At 36.7% G+C, this 18,367-nt stretch overlaps 1 protein-coding gene across 3 annotated transcripts in view; it reads left to right on the forward strand.

Annotated features, from left to right (window-relative positions):
* GNAS (GNAS complex locus) overlaps positions 1–18,367 on the forward strand; it is a 158,630-nt gene that overhangs the window by 89,508 nt on the left and 50,755 nt on the right. For all 3 annotated transcript variants that reach the window (XM_080403956.1, XM_080403957.1, XM_080403958.1), the window contains exons 3-4: positions 12,112–12,166; positions 12,251–12,370. In XM_080403956.1, coding sequence (XP_080260082.1) covers positions 12,112–12,166; positions 12,251–12,370 — 175 coding nt within the window. The remainder of the gene's footprint in view (positions 1–12,111; positions 12,167–12,250; positions 12,371–18,367) is intronic.

An 18,367-nucleotide genomic window follows, 5' to 3' on the forward strand; every position in this document is an offset into this window, starting at 1 on the left:
CCCGTTGTTTGTTTCAGAGCAGATATTACTTGATATTGTATTAGAAGCTGTTAAAATTCATTGTACGTTTGGGACAATATGACTATATACCTGAAAATTTTCTGGAGCTTTTTTGACTTAGGAGTACAGGAATAAAACTAGATGACTCTTACGTGTTACTATTTAGTGAGTCTGATTTGATATCCTGGAAAACGTTTGTAAAGGACTTTTCAGATTGTTCCATTCTCTTCCTTTTTTAGAAAACTGTTTTTTAAAACTTGGTAACAATTTTTGGAGCAATGTTCAGATAAAACAAGGTCCAGAATTTTCTAGTGAGTGGTTTAGAGATCAGGTAGATCACCTCTGATTTACCGAGTCTGTTCTAGCTAGAAATTTGCAGAGCGGTTGGTTGTTGTTTTTTTAAACATCCTTAACATTGACTATATAAAATATTTTAAAGAAATCATATATTTTTGTGTAAAAACATCTGCATTTGACTCACGTTATACATGTATGAACGAGGCATGTGTAGAGCTTTGAACAGCCAAAATAGTTACAAAACTATATTAGTGGGGTTACTGAACTATTAAGCCAGTTACCGTTGAAACTGTATTAAGCTGGTGTCTGTACAGGCAAGCTTACGTTTGAAAGGCTGTAGTTTTAAAGGCTAATATTTTCAAACTGCATCTAATAGCATCTTATTTAAGAAGGGTAACTAGTGGCTACTTTTTTGGTCTTTTCTGCGTAAGACTGCTTAACAGTGATCGCCCCCTCTTTCAAAGTGAAGTGTGATGGGCATAGGTGATATATGGCCATTACACAAGAGGTTTCAGAGGAGAAGGACAATCTAAAGATACATGGACATCTTGCATGTGAGAACTTGCATCGTATTTTATCTTCGAAGACTGGGGAACAGCTTGCATCTCTGTGTTTACATAAGCAGAGCTGTGTTCAACTTATGGTAAATTTTGCTTCCAAAGCATTTATAACTTAATTGTTCAATGGAAGAATGTTGCTTTTTCTTTATATAACATAGACCATGCAGCGTTCTTAAATGTTCTGCGCGTTCTGGCCCCTATCCATCACAGTACTTAAACCATGAGTAGCCCTATTAAAGTTGATAGAATTACTCATGTGCTTAAAATTAAACATGTGCTTAAGTGCTTTGATGGATTAGAGCCAAAGTTGTCGGCACCTTGCTTTGTTATATGCTGCGTTACACCTGCCTCTCTGTGCCCTACCCTGGATCGTTAAGGGACAGATTTCCAGATTTGCTTATTTCAATATTTAGTTATCCCATGTTCTAAAAATGTAGTTTATGTGCAGTCATAGTAAATTCATACGCTGTCTGGAAGTATAAATACACAACTACAGCTCTTGAAATCTTAACAGTACTTGACAAATTTCACAAGGTTTCCTTTTTTTTTTTCTGGGGTTTCAGTGCGAATGTTGTGCTAATTGTTTACATGGAAACATGCCATCTATAGTATTTTTCTCAAAACTAGCTTTCTATTGAAATCTGGATTTTAATAAAGTGTATAATGGAAATCACCATTTAGATATGACAGAACACTGTGAAGAATGACTGTGAACTTGAACTTCCCTAAAGCTAAGTTCAGTAGGGGCTGTTCTAATTTCTGCTAATAATGTTGAGTTTGTAAGCATTTAGGAAATTCTTTAAGGCTTATAACTGAAGTTGCACGTACCTGACAGCTCTTCATTCTTGGAGATAACTGGAAATCCTTGATTCAGACTTAATGTTAAAAATTCCAGATTTACAGCTGTAAAGAAAATACTTGATTCAGCGAAAAGCAGTCTATCACTGCCATAAGAAACATGTGGTGAACAAGACATTTAACATTAATATCTCACTGAAATCTAAGGTCAGCTTGTAGTGACAGCTACATAGTTTTAAGTGTTCCTTTCCAAATTGCCCCCGCTCCCTCCTCGTTTTTTGGGTGCTGGAAATCTACATTCACTACCTTAACTGCTTTCTTCTAAGACTGTCATCTGAACTTAAGGGCTATCAAGACTAAGTCCTGCAGCATTTAGAAAATGTAAAGGTTTGCGTCACTGAGAATTTAATTGAGTTTTAAAATAATAATGGGGAAATGATGAAATAGGTAATTATTTTTTGAGTGAAGCAAAAGCAAAATTTTCAGGAAGATGCAATCATTTGCATGCAGGTCATTTCATAGTGAAGGGGAAGTCACCTTTGTTTCATTCCTTGATTAATATTTGGAACTGAATTTTAAATTGAAATTTATAGGTGAGTGAGTACTTCATGGTGGAATGCCTGTTTTGAATTTTCTGTCTGAACTCACAAATGGTTTTTTTAACTGTCAGTTGGTAGCAAACAGCTCTTTGCAGTACCTGTTGTTAACTTACCGATAGACAACTCAGTGACACTTGGTATTTGCCCTGATCAGATGCATCTGCAAGAATGTCTGTGATCAGATAGATCTTAAATTGGAATCTTTATGAGCACATGTGCATTTAAATATTGTAATAATTTTCCCAGGTGCTATGTTAGCAAACCTTGATTGCACAAAAAAAGTTTTTGAGTAACTAATGTGTATGTCCCCGATAAGCAAAAAAGTAGCGATTTCAGTTCTTCCTTTAGTGGAATTGGAAAGCTCTGTTACCACATTTGAAGCTCTTTACATATTTTAGTGGCCTTTAGTCAGATTGAGATTGGTAAAGTGGAATGAGAATAAGAGTAGGTAATTCAGACAAAAGTTACAGAGAATGCTTGTAGAAAACATGTTTTGTAGAATATACCTTGTTTCTGGTAGTATGTCACATTGTATGAATTTGATCCTTCCCCTTTTTCTGTTTCTGTTGTGCTGTTTTCCTTCTGACATCTGTGTCTTACAAGCCAACGTGCAGGGGTTTGGATTAAAGTCCTTGGGTTTTGTCACTGTTAGAGGTAAGCACCTTCCAGATCACCTGTCTACAAGATCACATGGCAGCAGTGTTTCAGATTATAATGGAGATGACATTCACTAAAAAAAACAAAGGATTTTCAGGACTGACCATCTTCGATCTGCTTCATTAGTGTCTTCCCTACCACATTGCATCCTGCTTTGGCTGGTCTATGTGTGTGTACTTATTTGGCATCCAGTGCTCCAGCCATTTTTGTTTTAGGGCTTCTTTCTATTAAATACTGGCACTTAGCCAGCTATGTACTTTGTTGATTTTAAGTAGCAGTGAGGTCATTAGCCATTACAGGAGTTATTCCTCTCATTCTTGTACATGAACCCCTGAAGAGCTCTGGGATGTGATCGCCCTCTTTGCAAAGCTTCATACCCAACCCTGGTTGAAGAAATTACTAGAGTACAGACGTCTACAAAACGGTGGCAGAGCAAACGATGCTCTTAGGGTGCTCATCAAATCAGTGTGTCAAAGCTTAGAGAAAAGTGCTTTGGAAGTGCCTGAAAACAAAGGTAAGAACAAGACCCCCAGTAAGGCTGCCATTACCTGCTTGTATTTTAAAGCAAAGTCTGTGCAGTACCAAGGATGAAGTGAGGAACATCAGAGCAAATAGCGTGGTTTTAACAGCACCTTCTGTTCATCCATGTGTGCTGCAGCGTGTGGTCAGTATGTACTCACACGGCAGTATTTTTTCTGGACATGAAGAGATTGATAGACCCAATCAGGTAACTTAGGAGACCCTAGTAGATTGGATTTGCTGTGAAGGATGGCTGTACAAGCAGACAGCCTGAAACAGCAGAGAGTTATGTCCTGAGAGGTGGTGTGTGCTGTATTTCAGTGCTATTGCACATTTGGACATAAAAGTTTCAAAAAGATGACGGCTAATGTGCATGTTCCCTTTTTTCCCCTGTGTTAATTATGACCACCACATCCAGTGCTTAAATAAATAAACTAAAAAAAAAAAGGTCTTTGTGCTTCCTAAGAGCAGTTTGAAATGGTTATCTCAAAAGAGTATATTTCCTCAGAATTTTATGTACAAGGCAAGATGATTCAGCAAGTTTGACTTGAATACTCCTGTTCCCTCTGGTTCTGAGAGGTGTGCCTCTGTACTGGAACAGAATCACAAAGTGTACTCTGAAGACTCCAGCCTTGTTAATTATTGTATCGAGCATCTAAAGAGAATATTGAATGTTTGAGGATGCCTTTTATTGTAATATGCTTAATTATCTGTACATAGAGCTAGAAAACAAAATTGGTGTGTTATCCTCTGTATGCATGCCTGAAGAACTAGAGGCCAAGTTGCAATTTACAAGTGTGTTTAACTGCATGGTATGAATTAAAGGGCCTTTGTCAACCTCATACATCACAGAGCTCTTTTTGAACTCTTATATTTTCATTCCTTACCTGGACCGTTGCTAGTTTATTAGCTGAGGTAAATGGAGGAGCATAAGGAGAATTATGCTTCTTAATATTGGGTCTGTGACGGTCTCTTTTGTGCCACTTAGGTGTAAACAAGTTAAACTGTTTTTTACGTAGGAATTGGAAAAGTCAAAGGGGAGCCCCAAGGTGGCTTAGAGCCAGAATAGCATCCCTGTGGCACATCTCTGTGGGCAGATGGTGTGCCCAGGGTGCCATGTGCCTGGGCTGTGCCTGCCAGTGCAGCCCTCGGGGCAGAGCCGGGCCGTGTGTCCAGCCGCTCACCCGGCTCCATGAGCTTCACCCCGAGCCAAGGCTGTCCACAGCCAGGCTTCTGTCAGATAGCCGGGTAGGCAGGGTAACGTTTACACCTGGGGTGTCACAGTGAGCAGATAGAACAAATGTAAACTTTGACTTAATTAGTCTTACATTTATGGATGCCTTTTTTAGAGTTTCATAGTAATTTCATGATGGTACTGTTCCCTAAGATAAGAAACAAATCACACCCTGAACCCCTAACGCTCCAGTGTAAATAATGATCAAAAATGAAATAATCTCTGCTCTCACAGAGCTGCGATGCATTTTTTTATCAGTGCTTCAGTAATCTGAATTTCTTACCTTATAACTTAGAGAATGATTCTGTCATTCCATTAATAGAAGGTATCTCTTTGCACTTATATCTCTTATCATATGTTCATTTTATGGCCACACAGTAAGATATGCATGTAACTCATGCAGATAGATACTGTAACATATTAAAACAAGCAATGGTAAAGCAGTTTATAGTGCTTTTCCCAATACTTAAAAGGGAGCTTGTGGAAGCCCTGTATGTATTGTCTGTTTTATATTGCTCTGTGTGTGTGTGTGAAAGTGATTATGCTTCAGGAGATTATTGAATTAAGTTCTCCCAAATCACTTAGGTCACAATTAGATCTGTGCAATGCAGTTTTTAACCATGTCTTTAAATTGAAGTATATTCAGTCTGTTGGGCATTTTTTTCCAAAAGGTGTTACTTGTAGAGAAGGTGACTAGCCTATGCTCTCTTCTGACAGGAAATCATTTTTGGTAGCTGGATGGTACAATGTGTTGTTACCCAGAATCTTAGAGACCTAAAACCACGTGTCTTCAAAGTGAAGTAGATATTGGAGGTAACGGGTAGAGTAAGAAGAGGAGCATGGTATTAGGGAGGGGAAACGAAGTTTCTGCATCCGGCAGCAATAGGGGTCTGTTCCTTTCAGTGAGGTGCTTGGTACGTACATGATTAGTGTTACCAGCATGGCATTGACTGTGTAGAGTGCTTTAGATTACATTTTGTCAGCTAGCTGTGCCTTTGGGTAACTTAACTCTCTCACCTTGTAAGATGAAGTAATCAAGAACAAAGTATTAATGTGGTTAGAAACTCGCTTTCAGTTCTGTGAGTGAGGAGCCCAGTAACTCGTGCGTGCTGTGGAAGGCTGTACAGTTCCTGCTGTGCAGCCGGTGCATGGTGGCTCCTGTCCCATGGTACTGCATGTGCTTGTTCTTCTTGTTCTTAAACAGTACAGTATAGAAAATCTCTTTGAAGTGTGCAGAATTACTGAGGTATCTCTGTGGTGTGATATAGTTGAAGAGTTCGATTTGCAAAAGATATTCAGTGGTTTTTCCTGTCACATTTTAACAGTTTTGTCTGTAAAACTGGTACTTTTGTCACAGGTCTAAGAGGAATTATTTCAGCTTCACTCTGAATAGTTCAGGCACCTATTTCCCCCCCTGTTTTTCAAGTGCCTCTAACTTGGCCTCTGCCCTGTTTGCCGTTGTAGCTGTTACATTTTGAGATAATTGCCATGTTGTTCTGTTAGAAATAACCCAGGCTGCTAACCCAAATTTATCTTATTGTTGAATTGTAAAGTACCACAGAATTTTTGTAATGTGGATTGGTAGAAAAATCTTAATTGAATTTCCTTGTTTGTGGTCTTGTGTCTGAAGATCTTGACTGCACTGCTCTGTTTTTACGAGGTGGATTGGCAGGTAGTGCTGTCTGCATTTTTGTTAACTTCCATAAAGTGCAGTAAACAAATTTTAATGCAGATTTTATGGAATGTTTATGAAATCCATGAGCATGTTTCACTGCATCAAAGACGCCATATTTAGATGAATAACTATGTTTAAAGCCCATGTGCCTGTGAAGTACATGACTGCCCGTCAAAGAACTGAATTGTGTTTTAAAATGAAACTGATGTATTAACCTTTCATTTGCTTCCAGTGTGTAATTGCGATGGGTTTTTGAAGGTGAGCAGAAAGAGGACAGCCCGTAGCTACTTCCCTGTGTGTTCACATTTGTTGGTAATAACTGAAAGCAAACAGAGATGCACCTGTGTTTAAACACAGCAATGTCATTTTCTCTTATAAAAAAAAACAGAGGCAAATTAATTGTTTTGTAAAATTTTTTACTCTCGTTCTTACGCTTGCAAATTGATTCACCTAACTGGCAGTTCTCTGCACAGGGCAAGAGAAGCTTTTCACTAGATAGAGTTGTTATGTCAGCAAGTTCAAGAGAGAGTGAAGTTTGACAGTGCTTCAGAAATAAAAGTAATTTATGCATTACACTGAGCGCTGAAGGTGATAAAAGCCAGGCTGTTTACAACCCGGTGAAGATGACAAAGGTTAATGCTCTGTGTTAACATTATGTGATTACATTTTAAATGGTTATATATACTTGCTAGGCATGTACATTTTGCAATACAAGTTTAAGGAGAGACACTGTTTTTTTATTAAAATAAAAATATTATTTTTAATATTTTAAAATATTTAAACAGCATAAAATACATAAAACGGCACCCAGAGAACAACAAAAATTGGCAACATAATTAATAAAAAACATTTTAACACGCTTTAGGGGAATTATTATATAATACAAACCCAGACATTTTAAAATAGTAGGTGTCCTTGTGTCGCATGGTGTACTCTGCCCATGCAGTTACATACCCCTCAGGATTCTGGAAAGGCTCACTTCTGAGATAACGTATACAGACTATTAAATTGCAAATCTTTGTGTGGCATTATTTATTATGCTAATGTTGCACATAGGATATTATGTTAAAAGACAAATTGAGAAAGAAAGTTACATTTTTCAAAAATGAAAGCTAGCATTTATATCTGCAATATGCAAATTATGTTTCAGTATTCTGTATTCACGTTTTAAAAATTCATGTTCCAGAGTACGTTCTTTTTTTAGCCCATGTTCATAATGGGATTAATTGGCAATCATAATTTACCCTCATTAAAAGCCTTTTTCTGATGCATATTATCTGATCAAAGTCTCTTTACTTTCCCTCAAATGATGTATCCCACAGCACTAAATTCACTTCTTCACAGTGTTCTTCATGACATTGTCTAATGTTTGGCTCCTAAAATATTCCTATATTAAAAGTATGGAGTTTCCAGTATAATCAGGGGATTTGGGAGAGATGTGGGGAAGTTTTCGCCACTAACTTAGAAATTGATATATGTTAAAACAATAGTGCTGTATTATTTTGGCTATCTTACCTTCTAAAGGAAAAATAAATTTTGTTGCTGTTGCTTTGCCCTCTGTGCATTTTTGGAAATTTTTTGTAGCTGTCTTGTGAGTTTGTAGGGTTTGGAGAAATGAATCACTTCATTTCTGCTAATAAAATTTTCTTTTTTTGCTGGAAAAAAGAATATATTACATTCTAATTTAAAACTAGGTAGTTCTTTGTAATTTTCTCTTCAGTCTTGTCTGAACTCTGTCTGTTGAACAGAACTTTGCAACAAGGTGTATGGCTTCTTAACTTTCCAGTCGTGATGAAGAAATTCAAACTTACCTGCTTTCAGGAATTTAGATTAATGGCATAAAGGGGTAACAGGATTTATTACTACTTTTTTCTCTTTTTTTTTAAAAAAATAATTTGACATGTTTTGACCATTCATTTCAGCACCAAATTCTTTTAACTTCTGTCTGTGAGATGTTTATACTGGGTGAGCTGAATCCTTGGTCCTCCAGAATGTTCTTTTTAAACTTTAAATAGTTTTTCAAGTAATGGTTATTCATATTATCTGGAAGGTAAACCAGAAATTAACATTAAAATTAAATTAGTTTGGTTTCTTATAATCCATGTGGTAATTTGTTCATTGCATAGGATTTGATAAAGTCTGAGTAAAAATGTTGCCATTTTAATAGTAAAGCTCAGCCACAGGTGGAGAAGTTCTTTATTAAATACTGATTAGGTTTGTTTTCAAGGAATATTTGATTTTCATGACCTTTTATGTCATTCTGATTTTATGTTATTTGAAATAAAATGTCATCTTTTTCATAGTGCCTAAAATAGACTTTATTAGTTTTCCTGAAAGCTATGTGCAGCTTTGCTTTGGCCCATTTAAATATTGAAAACAGCAGGATTTGAGATTTTTCTTATAATCCTCAACTAATAGAGTTTAATGCTTTGTTTGGCTTACCCTACACAGCCTAAGCAAAAGTTTTAAACAAGATTAAAAATACGACCTTATTAACCCATGGCATCTAAAGATACAGAACAGGCCTGCAGAGACATCAGTCATTCATTAGCCAGGATAGCATGGTGCCATTCCCAATATGCTCAGTCTGTTCCAGATGAAAACATTTTAGGAGCACGGCTTTTTTCTTTTGGAGTTTTGGTGATTGTACAGCACCCAGAAACAAAAATGAAAAAAGCAAGAATCTGTTTCTAAGCTGAATAGTCAATCTTTGTTGGGGAAAATGAAGCTTAATTACTTTTGGAAATCTGAGGTGCAACCTGTCTGGGATTTCTCTAAAACAATTTTGGCAGATCGAGAGACAGCAGAGGTGGGGCTTGGCTCTTACTTACTGCATTTCATTAGTCCCTGAACAAAATTAATTTCACCTTTCTTTTTTTGCAGTTAGAATTTGCATGTAAGGTATTGGATGGGTGATTGATGAACACGTTGAGTTCCAGAAGGATGAACTATCTCATTGTCATGGAAAATTTATGCTTAGTAAACATTACAAAACACAAAACGACATGATACATTCATTGCTGTGTAATAAGATTCCTTGTTTACTGGGCATGCTATAGGGCCATGGCAACAAAACCAGAAATAGGAACTATGAGTATTCTTGTTGTAAAGATGATGATGGTTATCAAGCAGTTTAATTGCTGGAGTTTTACATCACTCCATATTCATTATCATTCTGCAGTGCTGCTAATAGCATGAGGATCAGTGAAGAGGTGTAAATGTGAAGGCTGGACCAAACCTATAATAAAACATTGTTTTTTTGTATGGTATGGAAGAGTAACGTAGGTAAATGTGTTAATTTAAAGCTGATACTTTGAGGCAGTTATCTGTAAGTGTTCCAGGGGAGACAGCATAACTACAGTTTGCTGAAACAACCAAACTAGAATACTTTCTAAACTTCTGTCTTTCTATTGATGTTCCAAAACAAAGCAACATGACGGAATATTATTTCTTTACTTAATCATTTAAATGTACTGGTGTCTTGTTTAACTTCCAGCATATCCGTTGCCCTTTTGATCTCCATGGGGCAGTAGCTAGATACGTTTCGTTAAGTTCGAGACCCAGCTGAAAATCGGAGGCAAAATCAAGCCAGACAAATTGCTTACGCTGTCATGGATAAACATTTCCTGCTTTCATACCATTATTTGCATTTTTTTAAATAAAGGAACATAATTTTTTAAAAACAGACAAAAGTGGCAGATGTTTTTGAAAGCATATCTGCAGTAACTGAAAAATAGAGTCTTTGTACACCTCCCTAAGTCTGGGTTTGCAGCATGGAGAGTTTCTTGAGACCTGCGGCAATAGAAAGCATTGAAGATGGGAAGGAAGAGGGTGAAAAGGCCTCAGTTTTCCCTCTTTTCCTGTCTTAGTTATTTTCCTTAGTTCAGTGCTTTTGGCCTGCCTTGTCTGACTGCCTTGTTCCCATCAGCAATGCCAGATCCTTGAAGTAAAAAAAGTGGTAGTCTTCAGGAATAAGGTGGTCTGTAGGTAGATTAAGAAGTCTAGGGGAAACAAGAATTTACATCTGATTATTGATCATTTCATTTTCTTTCTGCATCAAGCTTCACTGACCTTCCTTGCCTTCCCCAAAGTTTTGAGAATATATGCAGTGGTCACTGATGAGGAGCTGATCTTGAGGGATAATCGTATTTCTGTTTGGTAGAGTTCTGCTGCTGATTCAGACATGTTCCGTACACAGCTAAGTCATCCTGAATGAGATGATCAGATGCTGCTGTTTGCTTTCCTTCTCCAAGAGCAGCACTTGCATTGCAATCATGCTTTCACAACTGTGGGATGTATAGGAAGTTCCTCCATATTTATATCTAAAAGGCAGTGTAACATGCAGCTGGCACAGCGGTGTTTTCCTTGACCCTTTCACTTAACAAAAGTTTCATTAATCTTTCATTTGATAACCAGCATTTTCAGTATTCTTGGACATCTGCGTCTGCCTTGTTATTAAAGCAGTACTTTTTCTGCTGTTCTGCATTCTTGATTGGTGAATGTGCTTTCAGTTTCGTTTTGGTTGGTGGTTGTGAATAGTTATAGAAAGGAAAAAGTGATAAAACCCCATTTGTAATATGAGTACTTAATTACATCAGTAACATTAGGTTTTCAAGCTATAGGTGGCAAGCTGAAAGTGTGAGCACTACCTTTTAAAGGGTAGAAAAGAAAACGCATGGTTGGTAATTTAAAATCTCTAGGATACTATGCTGGAAAATGTTAGTTTTCAAAATGAAAAAAACCCCTAAAAATAGTTTGTATAAATATTCAGATAATGAAAACATTCTGTAAAAACAGTTTAATTAAGATTAAAAGGTCATTTAGACAATTTAGCAGGGGTTTTTTTAGTAATTACATGGCTTTGGTTTACCTCAAAGTAGTAGTTTTATGCTGTGTATAGCAAGAAATTAATGTAAAAATGTTGTAATACTACATTACAACTAAGTTACAGTTTACAGACTCCAATACTAGTAATACCTTTAGGATGCTAATTCCTGGTTATATCAAATGTTTGTATCATGCAGTTAATTTGATAGCACTATTTAGCATTGAAAGTAACTATTGTCAGATTTGATATAAAACACAATACAGAGGCAATGGTTCACACTGCAGTTTGCTTGAGCCTGTTACACTTTATTTGGCTGCAGTTGATCCCAAATGATAATGCTCATATAGAGCATATTCCAAGTGGTTTTCTAGCCTACTCTTCTGCTTGTAGTTAAATGGTAATTTTACATATTTGGATTAGCCCTTTATTATTTATTTTAGATTTTATATACAAACTGTTGGTTTGGATGTCTCTGTCAGGTTGACTTCTCTGCTCTAGCTTTTTCTGCTTTGACATAATTTTTGTTCTTCAATTTTTTTGTACTTTGAGGTTCTTTGATCTCCTTTTACTTGTTTCTACTTTTAATAACTTACCCATTTTTTTCTCTGTCTCCAGTTTATGCTTTTCTAAATAATTGCATGTATGTCTAGTATTTTGCATTCAAATGAATCAAAATCTGTTTGATTTTGCAGAATGTCTTAGTCCCAGTCTAAGACTGCAGTAAGTTTTTATTAAGCATAATTAGATACTGAGTTTTGGATACAAATAGATGTTTACTGTTTAAGCAGAAAAGCTGTATTTAATCAAGTCTATCTACAAAAGTATTCAGTGACTGAGAGCACTTTAGTCAATAATGACAGTGCAGTTTTGATAGAAAACTTCTCATGTTCTCTTTCCAAAAGGTATGGCTTATAAATTTAATAATGTATTTTTTTTTATTACAGGGAGAAGAAAATGAAAATTCAAGATATTAAAAACAATATTAAAGAAGCTATAGAGGTAAACTTAAGAGCTATTGTTTCTAATTATTCAAAGCTAGCTATTTAGACACTCTCTACAGTATTTTATTTTTATTTCTTGCAGACAATAGTGACAGCAATGGGCAATTTGGCACCTCCAGTTGAACTAGCCAATCCAGAGAACCAGTTTCGAATCGACTACATCTTAAATTTAGCTAACCAGATAGACTTTGATTTCCCACCGGTAAGTAAATAGTTGAAAATGGCGGCAGTCATGCTTTTTTGCAAATAATTGTATTTCATTGCACTGTAGTAAATATTTACAAAAAACAGTGAACTGCTCTTCGGGAATTACTACAGTAGGTATCTTTGGTCAGTGCTAATCAAATAAAGTATATAGCAACATGACTAGAATATTCAAGCTGAGACTTTATGAACACAGAGTCACTTGTCGACATTCTTGTGCTCTGCTGAAATAATCGTCGACAGAGTTAAGATGAACCGTGCTGGCAGTAAAGTTTGGATATTGTTGGGAATTGCCCTGCCCAAAAGGCATGAAGATAAATGCAGCAGTCTGTTGATGATTAGCTGGCATTTAGTGATACTGTATTTTTCTCTTTTGGAAGAATAGTAGTTTTCTTGCTGATTCAGATGTTCTCTGACAGCTGTGTCAGCCAGACTTTTTGCAAAGACTGCACACGCTATGTCCTTGCCCCAACCCTCCCAGTCCTAGTTAATCATTCAAAATGCCAGCAGTCCTAGAGTAAATGCAGAAAGTATAATTATTTTGTTGATGGTATAACTTTGTGCCCACTCACTGTGATTAATTTCTACTGTGTCTCAACCAGGCTAGTAGCAGAAGCCCATGAAAATACAGTTTGTAAACACTGAACTCTTAAACTCTGAGAAGATATTTTTATTAATTACCTTGAAGTACCTTATACTTGCAGTAATACAAGAGTGTGTTGAAGTTTTTATTCTCTCTCTGTGCACTGTTCCAGAGGACCAAGGGTAGGAATTATGATGATGTATCAAAATCATGAGCCATTTACAACAGAATTTTGTGTCCAGCAGTAGTCAGTCCCAGATGCTTGAAAGGAAAGTGCAAGTGCAAGTAGTAGTAAGATAGTGGGATACTTTGCACTGCAGCAAGGTTTTCGTAACTCTGCTTCGTAAACATTATTGAACAAGTTAGCCTGTGAAACCAATGACAGTTACCTTTTGCAACTGTGGCGACTTCTGGGAATTTCTCTGCTTTGGTCAGCCTTTATTAAAAGAAAAAAAACACCCACACAAAAATGTATACTTAATGTACAAGGCAGAAGTCATGTGCTATTAGCCATTAATTGGAAATCCTGGCATTGTAATCTTCAAATCCAGTAATTTTCAAAGTTCAGCAGACACAGACGAGTTGTTGGAGGGGGAGGTGCATGATTCTTCTCTAGCACTTAAAATGTAATATTAGTCATTTTATCTTAAAGAATCTTAAATAAATGAGAGATTTGGAGATTTCTTTTTAACGTGACACCTCTTTAATTTTGACTCTTGTCAGTGTTATTCATAGGAATATTTGGTCCTGGATGATCTCCCGTGCTGGGGGGGTAGGAAACTTTGTGCGTTGAAGATAGTTTTGTAAGAATATTTGTGAGAAAAGACAGTGGCTACTTACTCCACCCTGTGTGCCTCTGAGCTGGCTGCATGCCCGCAGCTCTCCTCCTGCCCACTGTTTTGTGATAGTTCAGGTTGTGGTCTGTAGCAATGCTGTCAAGTTCCTGTGACCTACCTCATACTGAAATACTTGATTTTCCTTGTCTGTTCTATCTCAGAGGGTTTTATTTCTTCCATTCAATTGGAATGCAATGATTTTTTAAAAATATTTTTTTTCTTTCCCCTGAAAGCAAGATGTAGTGGTAAGTGAATAAGCCAAGTGTATATGTATTACATTAACTGTTGTTTTTTTTTTTAAATATGAAAATTAATATTCAATATGTATTATCTCTGGTAGGATACATGGCACTTGATGTCTAAAGCAATAGAAATATACTTCCCAGGTCTACTAACGAATTTACTGAACTAATTTCAATTAGTTCGGTAACTAATATTCAATCCAATAATGAATACTGAACTAATTTCAAGTTCGGTAAAGAGTCTTTGATGTGTTGAATGACACAACTTCAGGAATAACAGTGCGCTAACAGAACTAGTTTTTCTTCTCTGAGCAAAGGTATCGTCTTAAATTTTTAAGTCCTGAGTCTACAGAGGTTTAGGCATGTGCATAACTTTTGAGTAATGGTTAGCTTCATTGGCATGATTAACTCTTTTCATATGTAAATGTTTGTAGGGTTGAGGTTTTAGACTGGGTATACATTAGCCACTAATTTTGAAGGCGTATTGTTGGCTTCCTCTGCCCTTGGTGATTATATAAGCTAACACGTATTCTGAGTTTGTCTGAATGTAGGTTATAGTCCTTTGGTACCTGAAAAACTGAACCTGCGTTTTAATTGCATATTTTAAATCAAGTTAAGGTCTAGAATGTCCCTAGATTCCAATTCTCAGTGTAGTAGTATCAGAAATAAACGGTCCTTGGGTATCTCCATAAAAATAATTTTGACTTTGTTGTAGATTAATTAAAAGTACCTTGAAGAAAAAAATAACTTTCCATAAGTGGAAAGGAGAGCCTTATGCTAGCTATGCTTTATATCTAAGGAAATCCTGATTATCTGCTTTTCCCTCCAGTACTGTGGTGGGAGAATTTCATAAATTTGCAGCTGAATGTTTTCTTACATAGCATATTAACACAGAAGGGAGGGGAATTTTTAGCAATGTTAGCTGTATGTAATGCTGTCCAGTTTGAGTTGCAGAACTTGCTTTCTGTCTCTTCCATTTTCTTCATGGGGAATTATATTTCAGCTGTTACGAAGGCATCTTACCTCAGTGTAGTATTTGATGCTGCTCTTCTCTGCCATAGGAAGAACATGAAGGTAGGGAGAAAGAGCACTCGTGTACCAAGGTGTACACCAAGCATGTATCATGCTGGTGATTTGAAGTATTGCAATATTTAGTAGATGAAATCTGTAGTTCCTGTTGTAGTCCTTTCATTTTGTTTCACCTTACTGTATATGCCATTGGCAAGAACCTAGAACAGTTTCACTCTTACAGCCAGTGGTCCAATTTGTCCTGTCTTCAGTATGTTTTCAACAGTTTCTAAAATGGATATTACAAAAAGAAACCCAAACCTATGTGACTGAAGTGAATTGATAAAGTCTAGGAACACAACCACATTGAAAACCTGCAGAGGATGTTAATTAGTAATATTCTAGGCAAAACAACTGAGTACTAAGGTTGTATTTTTATGTGAAGTATTTTCTGCCTTAGCTCGTAGTGGATTTCTGAAATCGCTTGAGGACACAGTATCTCCATGGGTGGTGTTCTGATTTAGTTTTGCAAAATACTTTGCTGCTTTTTGGGGTAGGAATCTATCCTTATTATTGTTAGATTTGTTGCACAGCCTTTTCTTAGAGCAGAGCAGAGTGGAAATAAGAGAAGTCTAATCAGGTCTGTGTAATCTGTTGCTAACAGCACTGATAAATATTGTGTGTAGTATTATCTGCATCACTGGGAAACATACTCTTGCTAAAATGACAGGACATTAAATTACTAGGTCTTGCAAAAACAGTATAGCCCTGCTAGTTTGAATGAACTAATAATATCAGAGAGATCAGGCTTTCCATAGAGAAGTACTGAAAGCAGAACTTTTTTTTTTTCCCAAAACACTACAGTACCAATTTTTTATGAAATATTCTCATTTGAGGAGGACCATTATCATTGCCTTTACTCAAGTTGGAGTTTTGTCATGCTATTAAATTGTCACAGGCCAGCATGATAGCTTTAAGCAAAGGAGAAAGCTGAAGTAAGAAAGCCTCCAAGTTAATCAAGCTGAACTCATTTGAGAGAGCTGAAGCATTTAATTTTAATAATCGAGCTGAATGGGAATGCACATTAGTTAAAGGCTTAGAAATGAGGTAGTGACCTATGTGTTGATGTATTGGTACAGATCTGAAGGCATACATGTAATTACTGCTGTTGGGCTTGTGCTTTAAGATTATATCACGATAAATATACATTTGTTTTTTAAAAAATATGTTAAGTGATTTAGAAATTATAAAATGAGCTATGCTCATCACTGAGGCACTCTGGTAGAGACAAGACTAGTTGGTTTGCTTGAGCAGCACATTTGAGAGCTTGTCTGCGTTTCTGCTAGAACTGCTTTTTTAGTTATCTCACAGTAGCTAAACTTTGTAGGAATAAGTTTTCCGTGTGACCAGATTAATACATGCTTTATAGGATCAATGTGGTATATAAGAACAAAAGCCTCACAAATAAAAATTTCAGGCTGTTTTTACTACTATTCCGTCAGTTAAAATGGAAAATAAAAGCAAATGGTGCTCGTAGTTGAGGCTTCTAAATGGCATTTCTGTAACTATTGTACTTTGATGCATTTAGCTCAACGCAGTTTTGTATGTGTACATCTTCAGTGTCAAAAATCAACCTCATGAGTATTTTCAGTAATTCTAACTAGGTGTGTATCTGTTTGAAATTTAGGGTGGTGTTGGGTTGGCTGGGTTATAGAAGTGGTACTTTTGTTGCTGTTCTGGGTACCAGACAGTGGTTAGGACATTTTCTTCATCCCTAGTACCAAAGAGAATAGTGACCTTTTTCTCAGCCCTTTCTTTTTGCTCTTACTTTTAGAAGAGGAAAGGAAATCCTCTCATTCTAAGAACATTTCTCTTTCCGTGATCAACCAGTTTGAACCAAGCTGCCAAATAAAACCTATTTATTTTGGGTCACAGTCCCTTTATAATTCTCTGGTTTTAATGCTATCCAAAATAGCAGAACAGTATTTACAACTGTCTATTTTTAATTGATCTGGATTCAACTGAGGAAGATGCCTCTTGAAAATACCATAGTAACTTCAGAAAAGTGGTATTCAAAAAGTAGTAGAATCAGAATATTAGCTATTGAAATGCAAAACATCCGGGGAATCACTGCAGCCTATGGCTCTCTAGATTGGGGAAAATACGTGTTTAGAAGAGGTGATAGAATTTTTAGGGTGCTGGTGAAATTGTTTGCAGGTTTTTTGGTCCCAGTTTATTTTTTTATTACACTGCTCCATTGTAGTTATTTTGAATCTCCCACTACCAGTGCTGCTGAATAGTTTTATTATGGTTTTTGAGTGGTGTCCTTGAGGCTGAGCTTTACCACATGCTGGCTTCAGCCTCAAAGCTAGCTTAGCATCCCCTCTGCCCACAGCCATCCCTTCCCTCTCCTCCCCACCATGATGTGCCACCCTCACTTGCACCAGAAAAACCTTCATTGGGTCCCCAGCGTAAATCAAACCATTGAACCGATCCAGGTTAAAAATAACCTTGGTAACCCTTACTCCTCTCTTCTATTTTGGGGAGGTTATTTTTAACAGGGATCAGTTTTGAGGGCTGGTTTACAACATGGCCTGAAGGCAGTGTGGTACAAAATAAGGTGGTACAAGTTGTGTAAAACATTAATGTGCAGCAGGGTCAGAGGTGGGGATAGGAGTCCTTACAATTGTTTTGACCCCAAAATCTTCAAGAAAGTAAGAAGATTATGTAGTCTCAGTAAGAAAAGATGTGAACTGGGATTTCTTCACTGCTGAAAGTGTTCCTTAATTATGTAAGCAACAGAACAAAATTACCCGTCCCTCTAGATAATCACCCTGAGGTGTATAATGATAGATACAGTAGTATTATTCCTGTCTAAATACATCATGGAAGAAGAGAGCGGTTCTGGTTTGACAGTGTCACTAGCTTTATAATGTAAAGACAAACATATTCCCTTTAATGGAGGATGTTTCCCATGAGGCTGTCTCAAATATCACAGATTTTGGGGTGCACAAATAGGCAAAACATTTTCTGTGTTGGGTATGCCCGTGGGAAGCTGGGAAGGGTGGGAGACAGAGCCTGGTTTCTTGGGTGTCTGGGTAATGCTGTGTGCAATTTGGGTAGCTATCACAGCGAGAAAACAGGAGGCTCTTGTTTTTTCTTGTCCAGACTATAATTTTGAGCAATTCACCTCAATATCCTACATACTTTTTTTTAATGCCCTATAGATCTTGTTATCTGTAAAACAGTGGTAAAATGTGTATTTCCAGATGCATCTTGAGGCGCAGAACTAGTAGAAAGTGGGGATATGTGAAGTATTTTTAACT

This window comes from Falco punctatus (genome assembly GCF_963210335.1).
Source record: "Falco punctatus genome assembly, chromosome: 10".
Taxonomy (NCBI): Eukaryota; Metazoa; Chordata; class Aves; order Falconiformes; family Falconidae; genus Falco; species Falco punctatus.